The 19632-nt window shown below is 42.8% G+C and overlaps 1 protein-coding gene across 2 annotated transcripts in view; it reads left to right on the top strand.

Moving 5' to 3' along the window:
- The window catches only part of akt1 (v-akt murine thymoma viral oncogene homolog 1), a 33287-nt gene extending 14197 nt beyond the window's left edge, over positions 1–19090 (top strand). For both annotated transcript variants that reach the window (XM_084013614.1, XM_084013615.1), the window contains exons 3-14: positions 6866–6994; positions 8659–8770; positions 9066–9192; positions 9709–9840; positions 9974–10039; positions 10519–10587; positions 10719–10844; positions 12246–12374; positions 15385–15599; positions 15752–15839; positions 16072–16174; positions 17218–19090. In XM_084013614.1, coding sequence (XP_083869740.1) covers positions 6866–6994; positions 8659–8770; positions 9066–9192; positions 9709–9840; positions 9974–10039; positions 10519–10587; positions 10719–10844; positions 12246–12374; positions 15385–15599; positions 15752–15839; positions 16072–16174; positions 17218–17297 — 1376 coding nt within the window. In that variant the 3' untranslated portion in view covers positions 17298–19090. The remainder of the gene's footprint in view (positions 1–6865; positions 6995–8658; positions 8771–9065; positions 9193–9708; positions 9841–9973; positions 10040–10518; positions 10588–10718; positions 10845–12245; positions 12375–15384; positions 15600–15751; positions 15840–16071; positions 16175–17217) is intronic.
- The last annotated feature ends 542 nt before the right edge of the window (positions 19091–19632 follow it).

The following is a 19632-nucleotide window of genomic DNA, read 5'->3' as shown; positions in this document are numbered from 1 at the left end:
GTGTGCATTCCTAAAGCACGAGATTTTGATTCTGCGCCTACGGTGACGTCACCGTGGAGGCTACTTGCATAAGCTCACCCCTCTTTCACCACCCAACCCCCCCCCGTCCGCTACCTGACGTCCTGCTGTAAACGTGTCTCTTCAACCGTCTCTGGCTCTTCACTCTCCGGTTCGGGTTCCGACTCTGGTTCGTACATAAATGCCTGAATTCCGTAAGGTTCGTCATTTAGTGTGTGCGCCATGACAGGGGGCTGTTTATGTTTTGGAGTCTGCATGCAGGCAAGCCCCCCCGGCTCTGTCCTTCCTGCGGCGAATCAACGCGCGCCTCATTACATATTATACAATGCACATCCGGACCAGTCAAAACCTCGCGCGTAATCTCGCGTGATAAAATCGCGGTACGAAAAAGGGTCAGAACAAGCTCAATGTTTGATTAAATTTTTTTTTTTTTTTTCTAATAAGTTTTACGAATTGATCCAAAGCGATCCAAGGGGGGCTGGATACGTATAAAACCAGGTTATGACTCCTTTAAAGGACCATACCAGTGAGACTACATGTCCATTGACAAAATAGGCTAGCACAAACCTCTACCATGTTTACCAAAATTGCTTTATTTTTTATATAGTTTGTTGACATTTTGTCTGTATTCAATAATCGTTGCAGAATGTACCTCTTTGTCAAGGTTAGTCAAAACTCACATTGCCGTTGAAATCCCCCTTCTAGCTCAAATTCGACTCGGAAATTCAGTTCTTCTAAGAAACTCTTTTTCCAGCGTAGTAACATTACAACACACCGGCTCTCTATAAGGAGGTCAATGATTGGCTGACAGTTACACCTCGGGCTGGTGTGAATTTCAGGCTTGTACTGACAAGGTTCAACAGTTGTGCCATAAAATAAACATTTTTCAACTTTTCACAGTCTTCTTTAAATTGAATTGTTGATCGTAAACCAACGTTGAGCGGGATCTCATACAAGCTTGTTTATCTCACCGCTTGCAAGTCCAATCAGAGCCAGCCAGAGAACTTTTGGCCAATGGGATGCAGCCATGGGCAAATGTGAGAGTGTGCTTGTTATTGAGGTCTGCGTATGCCGAAATGAGACTCTCTTGAACTTGATATTACCTGCTAGCTCCACCCGGGTCACTTACGTTAACTGGAAGCAGCCGGAACCTGCTTCTTGCTTGGGACACAGACGTGATTTGCTATCAATGTGCAAATTTGAACGGCTTTCATTTGAGTAATACAGTAATTTTAGATAACATTAGCAATGCTGTGATTTTCACAATGTTGAATTACCTAAACCCAGAGACTTACAGTCTCATAGTGTTTTTTAACACAGCGTTTCAACATGAATGGCAGTTAAAACAGGGAGGCTGACACTTACTTAAGTATTCACTGCATACACTGATGCACAAAAATGTGGCGAAGACAGAGGAAACCTCTGCTAATGGCGAGAAGTCAGACTTAGACTGTAAGATTCTTTTTATAGCCCGGTTACAAGAAAGTGGCAATTGTTTAAAGAGTCTAGTGACTGAGATTGGTGAGCTGGAATTGTCATTTTCCTGATAACCATGTGACCTCACAGAGGGTGGATATCTAGCTGGCTGACACGCATCGTGCCATGTGGTGCTGCGTCGTATGTGACCACCCACTGCTGGTGGGTGCTGATGTGCGTCAGTGGAGCTGGCAGGAAAAGCCCAGAACCTTCCAAAACGGGATGTTGTTGTAATCTTTACACAAGTTCACTGCTTGCAGGCCATTGTACACAGATGTATTTAACACCTGTCTGCCCATCAGCATTTGAATGATTTAATAGTCTTCACAAGTGATTTACAGAATTCCTGCAGCCAAACCACAACTCCTATACTAAAGGTGCTCGTCTCCACCACCGAGACAAGCATGTACCTTTATTTGGTGTCATGGTGTCAGACTAAGGGACTCATTTTGCTGTCTCTGCATTGTGCACATACTGTCCTCACTGTGGGCTGGCATGGTCTATAGCTGGGGGGTATGGGTCAGCCAAAACCTGACCACAGAATGAGGCACCAGCTGGGGCCCAGCTGAGGAAAACAAGGACTGGTTCCGAAAGCTCAGGAGACGTTCTGTCCGCAGTGTAAAAGATTTATGCCAGTTATGTTTGTGTCGAACAGGCTCTTGGTTGAACTTGTATGGCTACTTGTACTCCTATGGTACCTCATCTGTGGTTTAATTATTTTTGATTTTATGCTGAAGTAAGGAAGTCTGGTTCTCTTGAAGGCATGTGATAAATAATGCTATGCATGTGGATTCTCTGGAGACCAGCATGCACGACATGGATGACTGATGTGGAAGTTGATTGGTGAGGCTTGTAGTTTTAAATAGACAAATGACTCATCACGGTAATTGTGCTGCATTGAAACAGGCATGAGGAAAATCCACCAAACAGATTCTTGCCTGTGTATTTTAATCAGGACAGCGCAACTAGTACGAGTGGCTTTGTTGGAAGGTGGCAAGAATGGCAATCTGAAGGCTAATTTCTAAATTAGCTATGATTGGTATGAAAACACTTACTCTGCAGAAAACCAGATGAAAAATCTCCTTGTGTGCCATGATGAAAAATGAAATAACATATTGGACATCTGCTCTGGATTGAAGTATATTGTGCTCTGGGGCAGATGTTTCCTCTACTGTGGTGATTGGTGCCACCAGCTTGCCAGTGGCAGTAAATCAGGTGTTAGACTTAGGTGCTTCTGGGTTGATGGCTTGATGCTCCCTGGAAGGTGATGTAAAAGGCTGAATCTAGCCAATTAGAATGACTGCGCTTTTCTGAAGTGTCCTTTTCCTGTCATCCTCGCCTTGTATGTTGACAGAGAAAAGCCATATGGAAAATGTCCTTTTCAGGGTTGCAAAGGGTCTGAACGGTTATAGTAAATTTCCAGAAAATGATGAAAGGAAGTTAAACTGAGAACAAATACTTTGTCAACTTTACACCCTCTCATTATTACCAAATGGTAATATATGGTGCCACTGTCACAAAGACAACTGGATAACTTTGGGTTTCTTCAGAGGTTAGCAACTTCCAACAACACTGTAGCCCCTTTTAGACTGCCTTTTCGTTGCGTGAGTATTCCGTTATTCCGCCTTGTCATCAGTCTAAACGCTTGCCGAGTCGGAAAGGCGTAACAGAATATAACGCCTCTGAGAGGTAGTCAAAGAGCCGCATCAAAGGCGATACGAGGCGATACAGCGTTCTATCTAAACGCTCTGAGCACCTGAGGCGGAAAAGACGTGACGTCGCCTGATTGAACAAGCTCAAAGCGTAGATCCGGAGAAGATAAAATGGTAGTTGCTCGTACGAGGCCGCCGATGAGTTCAGTGACGTGACCACAGCCGTACCGTGGGACGTCTCACTCGTTCCGTAAAGCCGCAAACAAAGTTCTATCTAAATGCTCCAGGTTTGCGCTATATTTTGACTTTTCTGATTCAAGAATCCCAATTTGAACCAGAAACCTCAATCTCGTAATAAGTAGGCAAATTTAGTAAGTAAATGTTAGTATAAATATATATTTTTTAATTCTCCCTCTTCTTTGCCTCTTCCATCAACGTGGCTCTTAGGCTGGATCAAGTTTCCACCGTTAACATTAACATTACTCCAGTTGATCCACCGGCTGCCATTGCAGCTACCTGGGGAAAGCTGTTGTAGCTATTTTGTTGTTACCTTTTAGCTAATGCTCTCTGGTAGTCAGTGATGCAGTATGTCTAGGGCTTTGATTGTGAAAGCTGAGAATCATAGCTGTAATGCGCTGCCTTTGAAAGTTTGGGAGCAATAAAGAGTTTGCAGTCTTAACACATTGGAGCCTCCGTATTATTATTTTATTACCTTTTGTTATAAGAAGTGCTGCAGGGATGACATATTTTTGTAGGCCAACCGCTGAAATTACAATCACACTTCAACAGAATGCCACAGGGATTTCCCATTGGATTTTGGATTATTGCGAAAATTATTCTCCGTGGAAAATACCTTATGAAGACACATTTAGTTCAGGAAGATAATCTTGACAAATTCACACCACTTTTATGATTTTTTTAAGCTTGCAATTAGCTGGAGTAAAAAGCTAAATTTGGGCAATAAACAAACTACACCACGGTGGCATGGCTGCGAGTATACCCAATGAGGTGTTACTAGTTGACATGATGATGTTTAGTAGTGTCATTTAGCCACTTGCTAGCAACTGCTTTTTAAGACACTTTAAAAGCCTGAACTGTCAAAATTGTATGTGGTTGACAAAATATTGCAGAAACACTTTAAAATGTCTCAAACTTGCATTAACCACAGACATTATTTCAGCTATCCAACCAAAAACCCATTAAAAAAATCCATTGACTTTGAGATGTGGAAAACTGGTAGAGCAAACATATTAACTCATACAGGGTTTTAGGACTCATTCCTGCAGTACTCTATAGGCACTACTAGAGGGCTATCTTCTTCCTGTGTGCTGTAAATTGATCTTTCATTTTCCCAGGAGGTCGCGGCCCAGTGGCAGACAGAATTGCATAATGTAAGCAAAGTTTATGGGGAACCAATCTAAACGCAGATGATGTCATTCTTTAACCATTGCATTGTGCAATCATCATTTACTACACAAGTAAAAAAAAAAAAAAACATTGCCACTTTAAGCTTGGGTTGATGATTTTTTGCACAATTTGGATCATACGTTTGTAACAGAAAACTTATTTAAGGTAAAATACAAATTAAAAATGATAAATTATTATAATTCATTATTTAATATAAAACCTTTATTTTGAAAACCATAAATTTGCATACAGCACATGTTGGCTTGCTAGTACCACATGGCACATTGACACTTGGCACTGATGCGACAAGAATGTGTATTTGAAAAATGAGTGGAATTATTTGGCAATTTAATGTATTATGTCTTCATATGGTATGGTCAGAGGTTTGTTTCTATCTGTATGACATGGTGAATAATAACTGCACTATTTCCATTTTATTCCACATCATTTCCCATTCATTCCCATAAATTCCTGTTATTTCCCACGTAAAGTTCCCACCTTGAATAATCATGGAATTTTTCAAGCCCAGTTCTATTGAGATTTGTTGCTAATGTCGTGTCGGGAAGAGGAAGTTCGTAGTTTTGAGATGTCAAGAGTTACAAATCTTAAAGTAACATTCAGCCAGTGTTGTAAATTCTAGTTCTCTCCTTTTTTGTAAGGATGGACACTAAACAAGAGGAGACATTACTTGCTGCTGTTTTGGTCTGCACCATCTCAGACATGATCTGTTATCAGTTTCATCAGTCAGAAGTGTGGGTTTGAAGGATGGCAACAGAAGCTCATATTGACAGATCTCCTACCTCCCCCCTACAGACACACTCACACCCTCTCTCTCTCACACACACACACACACACACACACACACACACACACACACACACACACACACACACACACACACACACACACACGCCACACTTCTGTGTTAGAGGAAATGGGGCAATTAAGGACAGCTTGCAACAGCACTGCATGGGGTTAATATGCGGCTCCGTAATTAAAAATAAATTACACTTTTCCTGTATAAATATTCAAGTCCCTCTCCACTGTGTGCCACTGCCTTGTTATGGTATGTAAGCTATTTTTTCCCCCGTCTGCGCAACATCTGGCATGACATTTCCTGAAGCATCACCGGAATAAATTGAGTTTTGTCTGCCTATGAGAGATTCATTTGTGGGATGCTAGTGTGTCTAAGTGAATGGGATGCACACGCATGGCTTGAAGTTATGGGTGTTGTCCAGAAAATTGGAATTGTGGAAAGTTTTATTTGAAAATCAAATTGAGGCTTTGGCAGACGTGATGCTGGTGTTTCAAATGTATTGATAGGAAAGAGACAGAATAGTTGCCGTTAATGAATGATTGAACTCAAATCTAGATGCCATAACAGTGAATGCAATGGTTGTCTAATTGATGTCTTTTTACAGGTCTTAGGTCCTAAGTTTTGCATCCTTTTGTGGCTAAAAATTTGATAAATTGCCTCAACTGATTAAATTTGAAGCAGTGTTAGTTGAGGCTGAAGGCTAAATATTTGAAAATGAAAAGAATTTGGTGGGCTTACCAGACCGCTGTAGCTTTTTGAAGCTAGCAGAATATGGCTACATTAGCTGCTACTAGCATGACACACCAAAATCTCCAGGTGAACTGTTGGTCAAGTTGCATTGTGGGTTATGTATGTGCCACACTTTGACAAGGACAAGTGGAATAAAAAAGGCCATTGATTTTCATACTTCTAATTTTATACTGTCCACCTTGAGTCCAACAGTGTTCGTAGGAGTGCAGTGCTAAATCGGCGGAGCACTATTAAGGCTATTAATTGTACATTTTGAGTGGTTTTCACTTACCAGTTCATGAAACGGTAGGAGGTTAGAAACATTTTTACGCTGTTGAATATTCCCTGATAGTCTACGTTACAGGTGAGTGCTGGAAAGGGGACAGACGGGGCAGGGGAAAGGGTCCCGACTCCTACTCAAACAACCATTTGTCCTGCAGCTGACCTACACTAAAAGAGAGACGGTGACAGGGTGGTCATTTTAGGGAGCGCTAGTGAACCGCATAGTAATTAGATTGCAGGAAATGGGTTGCACCTCTGGGAATGAAAAGAGAATGAAGAAAGAGAAAGGACAACACTGTTTTGTCATTAATTATGAAACCACAATGTAAACAAAATTGCTGTGCGCTGGTTCAGCATTTTGGGAATGTGAAAGCATGTGAAGTTTCTCATTTAAGGTTGGTATGTGAGCAGAAAACCCTCTGAAAATCTCTTGTACTTTGGCCTAAATTGTAAGCAGTCTTTTTCAATCTCTTTCTCATATTAGGAGAATACATCAAGACCTGGAGGCCAAGGTATTTTCTCCTGAAGAGTGATGGGACATTCATTGGCTACAAAGAGAGGCCGCAAGATGTTGACCAGCTGGAAACCCCCTTAAATAACTTCTCTGTTGCACGTGAGTATCTGCTTCATAGAAACCATTGTATTTATCCTCCTGTTTCTTAGCAGCTTGTTTAACCCTTCTGTTGTTTGCTGCTTTCTTGTTTTTACTTGCAACAAATATGTTCACATACTGGTTTTGATGTTATGTATCTGGATTTTCTATCCACTCTGAAAAGTGATTATTAACAGGAAAAAAATGGTTAAGAAAAGCGTGCCCAAGTGACGGTGTGGTAAAAGTATGAAAGTGACTCCTCTCCAAAATGATAACCCATAACCCTGTTATATCTCTGTAAATGATTATGAATAGAGACATTGGCAATTGGCTGTAGTATCATCTCAAAGCTTCCCTGCAAGTTTCTTTCAAAAGTAAGCTTTGCCGCTGAACATGCATGCAAGATGTCTGGCTCCTCACATTAATACGTGGGATGCCATTCCTCTTCTCTGTGTGTATCTCCCCGCAAACTCTCATTTTTTATAACGTAGCAGAAAATAACAACAACAAAATAAAATGCCCAGAGCATCCAAGCCCACTCGATCTTCACATCAGAGAAAGTTGCTGTGATCAGCTGTGCAGATGACTGAACACAGCAATTAGACAGCATACTGTTTGTTTAACAAAATGTTTCCTCTCTGACACTCTTGAGTTATCGCGGCTATTAGCCGCCTGATTTCAAGTATTTATCTGGTTGCCTCTCTGAGGCTCCGTCTCCATCAGCGATGGCTTTGGTTTTTGTCACCACTGCGACCCTACCACAGAGGACACATGGTGCGTCGCTGCTGACGGGGCTGCTGCAGCTGGATCGCATATTCAGCCTGATGTAGCCATGCTGGATCTCAGTGGTGGTCCGCTCCCCTGTCCTCCATCTATCAAATAGAGGCCATTTTGTGTCAATGGCTGACATATTCGCTGACATGTTGAATTTGGGAACAGATGTTAATTCGAAGGAAATCTTTGCTTTTTATATTCACTTATTAGACTGTTGTGAGTAATTGTTTTGCAAACTGCTTATGATACAATTATTCGCTACACTAGTGTGAGAATCAAGCAAAACAACTTTTTATGTTTTGGTTTGCTTTTTAATAAATCCTAAATACATAGTATAGTAAAATGTGTCTGTGCCAACATGCCAAATATTTTCTAATTTGAGCTTCTCATTTGCTGTTCACTCTACATTTAATATTTAGGTTTTTGAGTGTTGGTGTCCCCATACAGGGCGTTTCTCACTATGTTATGACATTTCAATTAAAAATAACTGGCAGATTAATTCTTAATGAAAGTAATTATAATCATAAATGTGTACAATATATAATCAAGAACATAGTATATTTTGAAAAAACAAGTGTTTATTTGCAGAATAGTATTAAAAATGTATTTATTAATTCATTCCAGGGAGTTCTGGGTTTTATCTAATACTACACAGATTCTAAATAATTATCAAATCATATAGCAGCATATTATAAGTTTTAAAGGGGCTGACAAATTATGGATCAAAGTTATTTTCTTCGACCAAAGTGCACCTGTTCTTTTCCAAATTGGCCAACAGTGTCTGTTTTTTTTTCCGGGTGGCGATAAAGATAAATGGCTATAACTGTGGGTCTGTCTCTCACCTCTGTTCCGCTCCACACCGGCCCTTCTCGCCATCCCCCTCCCCTCCCTCTCTCCCCGGCTGTGGTCAGAGTGCCAGCTGATGAAGACAGAACGGCCCAAGCCCAACACATTTATCATCCGCTGCCTGCAGTGGACCACTGTCATCGAGCGCACCTTCCACGTGGAGACCCCCGAGGAGAGGCAAGCAAGAAGCACACACCTCTTAGCTCACTGAGCAGTAAAACACAAATTATTTACATACAGATAATTTGTCCCTGTTGTTAGAAAGCAGTTTAATAGCAGTGTTTTAATATGTAGAAGCACACATAAACAAACACATTGAACCCTGCTATGCACTCGCACAAGATCCACTGGCAGAACTCACACTTGAAATTGCCTTCCTGTTGATAAGAAGACAATTACATGATTGGGTTGCTGGGCTTGCATGGTGGTAAATGGGCTGATGTAATCTTTCTGCTGCCTGTGCCTCCCTCAGGGAAGAATGGACTAAAGCCATCCAAGCAGTGGCTGAAGGCCTGCAGAAACAAGAGGAGGAGATGATGGACTCCTCTCCGGACCCTATGGACATGGAGGTCTACCTGACCAAACCCAGACAGAAAGTGGTATGACTGCTTAACCGCTGTGTATCTTTACTTCATGCTGTCCCCACGTTTAAGTCCTTTATTCAATCCCACCCTGAGTCTAGTCTTCCAAGTTGACCATTACTCCGCTCCTCCACCCAGCTCTGCCTTATTTGAACTTGCAACACTTAAGCCTACCTTCCTTCGCCTCTTCCCAGCTACTTTCCCAACATCAGCCGTGGGTGGCTTAACACCAGATAGAATGTCCACCGACCCCCACATGTGTCATGACATAAAGGTCCAAGGCCACCGGATTGGATGTCCCCCACACAACCATTTTCAACATTCTCCTTTACGCCATGGTCAGAGGTTAACTGAGACACAACCACATATAGGCCAAACCATTAGAGGAGTGGAAATTGCATAGTGGGTGAAATAGTGCCTTAAATGCTTCTGTGTTGTTGTCAGTGTGATTGTATGCCCAGGCTAGTTAGAGCATGAGTTCGTTAATGCTTCTGTTTGTAACCAGATGCCACTTTCTCTCCTCCGGCTCTCCAGACTATGCACGACTTTGAATACCTCAAACTCCTGGGAAAAGGCACTTTTGGCAAAGTTATCCTGGTAAAGGAGAAGGCCACAGGACGCTACTACGCCATGAAGATCCTAAAGAAGGAGGTGATCGTAGCGAAAGTGAGTGGATGCCATTGAGCAAGTGAAGTGGGGAAAAGACACTGCGGGGAGGGCAGTGGAGCATTGACTGATACCGAAATAGTTAGGCATTGTGAGAGTTGCACAAACACTCTTTGTGGCTTTTTTTTTTCAGGATGAAGTGGCGCACACACTCACAGAGAACAGAGTCCTCCAGAATTCAAAGCATCCGTTCTTGACAGTAAGGAGCCCCTCCATATACCTAAACCAAACCTTATTTTTTACTCACAGAGATCCTCGGGAGCCTTTTCAATCCAACCCAGCAGCGTCCATTCATAAAAAGGGGAAGTTTTTCCAGGAATGTTTTGAAGAGCTGTTCTTACAACCACTGCAGTCGACCCGAGCCTTTTATAGCAGCACTGGACATTCTTTTTTATCAGTTAACTATAACTTAACTAGTTCCTCCAAAATGTTAGGTCTAAGTGGTGGATGGTGGCAACACATAGTGCTCAGTGCAGTTTGCTACATAACAGTACTCAAAAAGACTTACTGGATACACTATGCTGTTTTTTTGTTTTTTGTTTTTGTTTTCAAACAAAATTTTGGGCATAAAATGTAACTTGTAACGTGTGATGTAATGTTCCTTTCAAAAATCAGCTGTTTAAATACCAGCTGGATACATCACAAGTTCTGCTTTGAGCATTCTCGTTCTGTCTGCAGGGACTGAAATACTCCTTCCAGACACATGACCGCTTGTGCTTTGTCATGGAGTATGCAAACGGTGGTGAGGTAAACTATTTTAACCATCAATAAATCTGCACCTGCAGGTGAATCAGAATAACAGTTTCCCCTGAATTAGCCAACCTTCTCTTCACCTGTCCTCTACCTTCTAACTGTCAATCTCTCCTGTTTCCCCTCAGCTTTTCTTCCATCTGTCAAGGGACCGTGTATTCTCAGAAGAGCGGGCCCGGTTCTACGGTGCAGAAATAGTGTCAGCGCTGGACTACCTGCATGCTGAAAGAAACGTGGTCTATCGAGATCTAAAGGTAGGTGTGGAGATACGTCCTCACTTTCTCCCATCCTCGCCATCAGCCTCTTTCTCCTTTTCCCCCCCTTCCCTTCATTTCTCCCTTGGCAGGATATAAATAGGGTTTGCTTCCATCGAGAGCAGTGGCAGTGGCCAGAGCTTATTGATCTGCCTCCCCCAGATCAGTCTCCAGACCTCACTGCAGCTGGAGGGAGGCTCGGTCCATACGCTTACTGCAGCTAGACAGAAATAACCACCAGTCCTCTTTGAACACACAGCGCCACCGCCTCCCGTTATAGCATGCACACTGTTCTCCGTGATTGTCATTTTTAAATCTTGGCAGTACGGCACTATTAATTAACAAAGAGAAAATGTCCATCATCCTGAAATAAAGACGCTGCAAGTTTTTAGCTAGTCGCGTTCAAAAGCTATACAAAACTATGAAAATGAGATGAGAGATGGATGCTGTAGACTTGTTAGGACATGTTTGGGTTTAGGAGGGCTGTTGGTGGTTATCAGGGTAGACGGTAGTGGGCATATGTAACCCTACTATTCCAGCTGATAAGACTATAGCAGCCAGGTCAGCACAGCACAGCACTCTCTCTCTCCCTCCCTCCTTCCTTCCCTCCCTCCCTCCTTCCCTGCCTCTCCCTTGGGTTTATGAGGCAGGCTCCCAGCCTGCTAGGGTTCTCCTGAAAATGCCAGGGTTGCAGGATTGGAGGATGTGCTGACTCTGGCCAGGCGCTGCTGGCCACGTGTGAGCTACAGCTGCCAGGTGACTTTAACTGAGGGAGAGAGAGAGAGAGGGACGGAGGACACACTGATATTAAAAGGCCATGCAGCCTCAAGTCATTACACGGCACATCCTTACGGGGTTTGAATCAGTTTACCTGTGCAATCACAAGGTATGTTTTCACCTGTGTTTAAAGGAATTTTCAGCTTTTGCACAAATGTTCCTGGCTGCGGTGAAAAAGTTGGCATGTTTAAAAAGAGAAGTAAATATTTAATTTGTTTATTCTACTATAGAAAAGGCATTTATGACATGCTTTCAGCATTACATGTCTCCGCTCAACTGAAAAACCCATACAATTAAGAATAAAAATAACTTTGATGTAGAGGTGAATTCAAGATAGAGGGTCCATCTCACCTTTTTGCATCTCACCTCTTTCTATCACCATAAGCAGCAGATACAAACACCACAGTGTACACATGGATTCATTTAAATGTCATCCTAGTTACTGGTGCTTAATTGATGATGTTATCTTTGAATAAAGGTAGATTAGGAATGGCACTAATTGAGAAATTCACTCAATACTTTTAATATTCCCATCTCCTCCCAGAAGGATTTGCTTGTTAACTTTCCTGAACAGTCATTTTACAGTGATGCTTATTTCATCTGTCTTATCTGTTTCTCCCACAGCTGGAAAACCTTATGCTGGACAAAGACGGACACATAAAGATCACAGATTTTGGCCTTTGTAAGGAGGGGATCAAAGATGGCGCCACCATGAAAACTTTCTGTGGGACGCCCGAGTACTTGGCCCCCGAGGTAACAACTACAGTAGTTCAGTCTTCCTGGAATGTTGATTTCACTCCATTTAGCAAGAAAGTCCTTTTTAACTGGGCACAGGCAGACGGATGACAAATTAAAGGAAAAACAGACTTGAAGTAACCTTTTGAGGTCACTTGCTGAGCTGCCTGATAGACACTTCAAAGTATCTGAAGCCCTATGGTGGGATGAACGCGGTTCCTCGATGATTGTGAAGAACACCACTGTCTCGCGTAGACAACAGAGTGGAATTGGTTGAGATCATCACATCCAGTGACCCTTTGTGCTCTTCAAGGAAACACGTGCATTCAATATGTTTCTTTCCTTTCCTAGCTTTATTGTTACTGAATAAACAAAAACAACGTGAGATGATTTTGAGTTGATTCCAAACACAACAAGACATGTTGTTGGACATCATTGGAAGAGAAGTGTGTGGAATAAAGTGCAGCTGTCCCAAAATGCTTTTCTAATCTCCAGCTGAAGTCTGAGTTAATGAGTGTGCCATGTGCCAGGGCAGGGCGGCCTGCTCTCATATTTGCTGTATGGGGAGGGGAGTGGTTCCTCCCTATTGCGTGCAGGTATGATGAGTGTCTGAGTGGGCTGTGTAACCCGATATTGCATTGTGAGTGTTGCTGGTGTGCATGAGTGTTTGTGCCCCTTGCCTGTTGCTGTAAAAATGTTTTCCGGGAGAAGGGTGTCCGTGTTGACACAGTTGCCGTATCGTTGTTTTTAGCCTCCATTTGGAATTTTCTAGTTGGGGGGGGGAGGAGGGGTGATTGGCTGGTTGCGCCTCAGGAAACGTGAGCTTCCGCCCCTGGAAAAAAAAAGACCACATTGGCTACAGCTGTTGTGTGGTACCGGAGAAGTCACGGCCCAACTGCTGGCCTGGGTGCCTCGCCTCGCAGAACCAGAGCTATCCCACAATGCTTCAGGCTGCCTCATGGGCATACCTGTTGTTTTCATCAGCCAGACCTAGCCTGCCTCCAACCATCAGCATCAGGCCATTAAGGCAAACGGCTGGGCTACCGTGTGAATATTTACTCCCTCACACCTGGACCAACATAAAAGTAAAGGTTTATTTTCTATACTCGCTGTAAAACTCTTTATATAGTCCCCCACCTGTCCATCCTAAAGTATGTCTAGGCCTCTTCGCTCCTCCACAGGGTGGCACAGTCTATGACAGCTCCAGCCTCGGCAGCGGAGAGCAGGGAGACATCAGGGGGCGTTACCATGGCAACAGGGTCGCTGGCGAGTGTCTCAATGGAGTGCGGGCCAGGCAGTGTTACAGGTTGTTCTGCAGTAAACAATGACCTTGTTGTGTGTGCTGCACAGGAATGCTGTAACGTCTGGGAATATTCCACCCAGAGCAGGGTGGGCGGGTGGGGGGGAGAGACCCAATCTGCTTGACCAGTTTGTCTCTGGAGTAAAGAATAGGACAAATTCACTTTGTCACTTTTATTAAGTAGTAACAAGAGGAAAAAGATTATTGGCTGAGGGAATTGGCTTTTATGAAATATCTACAAAGAGAAATGTGGAGAGGTTTAATCTAGCCACTGAAACTGATCTGGAATTGCAAGCTTAGAAGATTAATTACTGTCAGTGCAGAACTTTGTGAGCAAAAAAAAAATGCAGAATATAGAGTAGAGCTCCAGAACAGCAGCAAGTGTTTGTGCTTTTATCCGCTCTCTCCTCCCCCTGTCGGTGCTCCTTTGGGGCAGTGTAACAGTATTAGATTGGGGCTGGGGCCCGAGCCGGCAGGCAGGCAAGCAGTCCTGGTTAGGTATATGAGGGATGAGCTTGGCCCCTGCGCTCCTGGCAGCTTCACAGCTGTGGCGCTCTTCTACATATATGGGGCAGCTGCGGGCCCAGCTGTCGCACGGTGTGAATCACACGACAGCGGCGCTGGAAATAGAGACGGCCCGGTAATCCTAGCCTCACACCGGCTTCACGTTACTCCCCTGCCATCCCAATCCTCCTCCTCGATGCTCGCCACTCACCGCAGCGCCAGGCGGAGTGCCCACTGACACATGCGCGGCTGTGTGCGCCCGCACACGCACAGTAGTTTTGTTCCTTTTACGGACACGTCCGTCCATCTGTTTTCCAGGACCCTCTCTCCCGGCCTGTGCACTGTTGTGTCCATATCTAATTCTATTAATCCGCCCACGTCTTTTTTACTGAAGTTTCTATTCTTAGGTCTGAATTGCGTAGCATCACGCTGCTGGAGCTTTAAGAGAACAGACTGTTCTCCTTGTCTTGATTTCACCTTCAACATCCGCCTGGCGAGGTAGAATCCAGTACATGTCCCCAGAGACCTCGGAACAACTCCACTCAGCAGCACATTAGTCATGCAACAGGTTGCGCTGTTCAGTGAGCACAACGCTGTAGGAGTTTGTCTCTTTAAAAACTCTTAAAGTAATCTTATGGATATAATACGTTTAAATATCCCCCCTCTCTGGTCGGGCTCTGGTTGTGTTCATTGAGCAGTTTGTTTGTAGGACCGGTCTGTGTTTGTTGCCACACATTTGCTTATTTAAGCGACCCACACCACTGCTGCTTGTTGGTTGGTATGTGTGTGTTTGTGTATACATGTGTGGAAGTCCCTGTGGTGATTAAATATGCAGGGCTCCAGGGGAAACTCTATCCTTGCTCTTAATGTGAGATGTGAGTCAGTGCTGGCTGGGGCTGCCACAAAAGACTGGACCGGGGGGAGAGCAGGTGATTTTGGTGAGGGTGGAGTAATGGGGGACGGTTGCTTCAGGGTCTCTATGTTCAGCCAGTTTTGGTTAAACCCTAAACTTTCACCACAAAGCCGTACCAACTGAACTGTTTTACAAATATTTAATGTAGAAAAAATGTAGATCAAAGCCATATTTTTTACTTCATTATTAGGCCGTAGTATAGCCGTATAAAAAAAAATATATAATACCAACCGTACCCTCCCCAAGTAGGGGCTCATGAGCATCCCAACAGCTGCATTTAATAAACTTTTACATCACTCCTCATCCTCAAGGTGCTAGAAGACAACGACTACGGCCGAGCTGTGGACTGGTGGGGTCTGGGGGTGGTGATGTACGAGATGATGTGCGGCAGACTGCCTTTCTACAACCAGGACCATGAGAAGCTGTTTGAGCTCATCCTCATGGAAGACATCCGCTTTCCTCGGACACTCGGCCCGGAGGCACGCTCGCTGCTCTCTGGCCTTCTTAAGAAAGAACCAATGCAGAGGTGAGGAGCCTCTGCTGTATCCTCTAGTACATGAGTGAATCATAATAAAATAACTGGAAAAGTGGAAAAAATTAATTACAAGTAGCAATAAAATGATCAGCGACTATAATTTCTGCCATAACACATGCTGATTTGTGCTTTTGAACCTCCAGGTTAGGTGGAGGGCCTGACGATGCCAAGGAAATCATGCAGCACAAGTTCTTTGCAGGAATTGAATGGCAAGATGTGTACGAGAAGAAGGTCCGTTTCTAACATGTTCATGATGCTTTGTTTCCACTTCATATTCTTGTGATTGTCTCGCTGAAAGGACTCCGAGCTCAGACAGTCACTTCCCCCACGGATCAATAACGTTGCATCACTTGAAGTGCCACCGTCTAGAAAAGATGTAGATGGCCATCAGGTGGACTGTTACGAACACCAACTGACGCCACTGATGTGCTGATATATTTGTATCTCGTCTCCTCTCCAACAGCTGGTCCCGCCGTTTAAGCCCCAAGTTACCTCGGAGACGGACACTCGATATTTTGACGAGGAGTTCACAGCACAGACCATCACTATTACGCCACCCGGACAAGGTACCACCAAACCATCCACACCCGCCCTCCCACACATACAGTACACTTAATACAAATGGACTCATGTGGTATAACACAAATCATCAGATTGTTCCCTATTGGGGAGTTTTAGTGTAACAGTAAGGCAGATGTGAGCTGTGGAGTGTGCGAGAGAAGATGATTTACCACCTAACTTGTATGATAAATTTCCCTCCACCTCCTGCGAGACTTTATTAGGAATGAGGAATTACACTTTCGAGTCGTTCGAGATGAAAGCAGACTTTTATTCCCCAAGGGTTAGTGAATTACTAATCCTTGGAAAAGTGGTTACTAATTCAGGGCCACTGAATTAGATTCCATGTGAAAACCCTAAAATGACTGTCGCCGTTTCTTTTCATTTTCGATTTTATATTAAAATGTAAACCGTCCACGGTCAGAAAGATTACCTTGAGTATTTTCCTCTGTTCAGACCTTGGAATTACATTCTTGGTGTGAGGTGTGTTAGTTTTGGGGAGTTCATAAATGTAAAACCATTCTGCTCAACACTCCCTTGAGAGGAGCCTACCCTCTCCTGGAGAGCCAGTGCCATGAAAACAGTGTCATACCTCACAAAGTCATCGAATGCACTTGAACCTCTGCCGGTTTGTAAAAGCAGAGATGATACAGTATAAGAAAATAACAAGAATAATACACTACAGTATTGTTATTGTATATCTGTTATCCCAGTAATGATATATATCATATTAAAATCGATTATTACATAAGCAGGTAATAATGCCTGTTTTGTCTGTACAGTAAATAAAATATCAAACAAATCAAGAAACTGCTTCATATCGATGCAAAAGTCAAACTAAAATCATATTTTGCCATAAAACAGTCCTGGTCATTGATTTGCAACATTGCTCCCAATTTTCTAATAAATACACCCGGAGATATTAAAGGAGGGAATCCCAGCATATATGTGGTGTATATTGTTATATTGATATATTATTTCACAGTATTGTATTATTAGCCACCGCAAAGTTCTACAAGAAATAAGCCGTTTTTTTGCCTTCTCTCCTCAGATGACAGTATGGAGTCATTCGACAGCGAGCGGAGACCCCACTTCCCGCAGTTCTCCTACTCTGCCAGTGGGACGGCCTAAAGGACTCTCATTCATTCCTCTGGTCCCGCCATCTCCCCTCACCCCCACCCGACTGCACTCTCAAAAGGCCGGGGCCACAGCCCCGTCCTCCCAGCATTGTCTGTAGATGCCGTTGGTGGATGTTACATTTACAGTCTGCAAGTAGTGTTTTCCAGAAAGGAGGAAATTCAAGACAAAACAAAGATAACTGTGGTTGTTCTGTGAGGCCTTTGAAGACTGACCACACGGAGAGCGTTAACACTACTCTGCATCTCCTACTTGTTATGTTGTATACTGAGCAGGCATCCATACACCATAATGAATGGGGAAATGTAGGTATGTTCTGCACAAATTAGGTCACTGGTGTGAATGTTGTATTGATAATATACAACTGAATATGAATCAACCATTTCAAATAGAAATATGCATACTGTGGACCAAAAAGATCATGTGAGCAAAGAGAGTGTTGTTTGTTGAGTGGGTAAAAAAAAAATCCATGTTTTCCTCTCTAAGACTTCTGAACAATTCAAAAACCATTCAGACTTCGATTTTTGGCTTCAAAAGTGAATGTAACGTATCAAATAAAGTCAATCATATTGCATACTTACGTGTTGTAACACATGGCTGAATACCATCTTCTGGAGAGACACAAATCTGTTTGTTGTATTATCATGCTGCACCACAATGAGTCTGATGAATCAATTGTGCAATATGTGAGGAATGGCAGACATGCAACAAAACAAAACAAAAAAAAAGCAGAGTGATTAATCATTAAGGTAGAAGCTGGCCTACAATGGATTCCTCTTGACTGTTTGTCACTGAGAGGCCCACAGATTCTTGTTCAGGATAATAAATAGCTCCTCCAGCCCCCCTGAAGTAAGTGCTTATAGTTCCTGATGCCTTCCTATCTCAACGCTGTGCTGCAGACACTCGGTTTTCCTCTGATCAGGGTCGGACACTCCTGACCCATCAGAATCTCTTCTCTCCTCTGGGTTTTTCCTCCATGTACAGTACAGTATTGGGTGTTTTCCACCCAGTGCATTCACTGCAGCCTCAATGAGGTCACTTTAACATAATACACATCTTTAGGAGTACTTTGCAAACAAACTGGGCTACATGGGAAACAGAAAGTGTCATCTTTGATTTGCTACTTAAGGACCCTTTTGTCCCTTCACAAGTTATTTATATGAGGCCAGCATTGACTAAAATGAGTTTTACTGTGCCAATGATATGCACTTTGCTGCCCAAAAATGATTGTATTTGGATTCTTATTTGTACTTAATGGTTGGTAAAGACTAAATTAGCTTCTTTTTATAATGTAAATTCAAATATTATGGATACAAATAAAACAAGAATTGCTTGTTAGAATGATCACTCCCCTTTTACATGTGGCAGAGGCTAAACTGAGACTTTTGGGAACTGAATCTCCTATTTCAAAGTGTACTAAGACGTTTCCAAAAGTGCTTCAGTATTTTTTTTTTAAAGATGACAGATAATCATTTTTCAAAAGTTCATCATACATTATTGAATGTAATGGTTTTTATGATATTGTTTTCACTTCAGTTGTTTGCAAACCTGTTCAGTTTTTGATTGTTACTTATTCCTATGCACGCTCACCCGTTTGCTGTCACCTTCTGAAAATAGGGAAATTCATTTTATACTTTTTATTTTTTATTTCAACTTTTTTTTGTACCTGCCCTCCCATATTCCTGAGACTGAGGACACCAGCTTTAGTAAACAAATAATATAAACTTTGTACACTGTTTTTACTTGTTTCTTTCAAATTGATGAAATAAAAGGTCTTAACAAAAGGATGTGTAGACTCTCAGACTTTTATTGTGAAGTCTTACAGATCTGGTCTTGAAGTCATACAAAATGAACTCAAGAGCCATGGCTCAAGAAATAACTAAAACATGTTACTAAAGAAACCGATTGGGAAATAGTGATCGTGTCTAGACCCACTGTCTGTCCCACTTAGATGTTGACAGGGGTTTCTAAAAAAAGAAGTTTTCATCTTTTTCCATCCTTCTACTGCACGTCATGGATAGTGTTTCCCACAAAGTTCCCTCCCAGTCTTTCTATTCGTCATTTCCATCATTCTTTTTTTTTCTCCACGATTTCTTTACCTCACACTTTTTCTATTTGCCGCATCAATTTGGATTTGATATGGCTGACTTTTGATTGAATTTAAAATGCCATAGGAACATCAGTAGGCTGTACCTTTACTCTGACATTATATTGTGATCGATTGGTTATGAGGAGAAGCAGTTTTGTCATCTAATCCTCACTGTGATCGCACCCAACAGATACAACACGGCCAAGTGTCTGAGACAAATGTTCCAGCACAAAGCGGCTC

Source organism: Eutrigla gurnardus (genome assembly GCF_963514095.1).
Source record: "Eutrigla gurnardus genome assembly, chromosome: 7".
In the NCBI taxonomy this organism is placed as follows: Eukaryota; Metazoa; Chordata; class Actinopteri; order Perciformes; family Triglidae; genus Eutrigla; species Eutrigla gurnardus.
The sequence above is the reverse complement of the archived record's forward strand: the minus strand, read 5'-3'. Positions and strand labels throughout refer to the sequence as shown.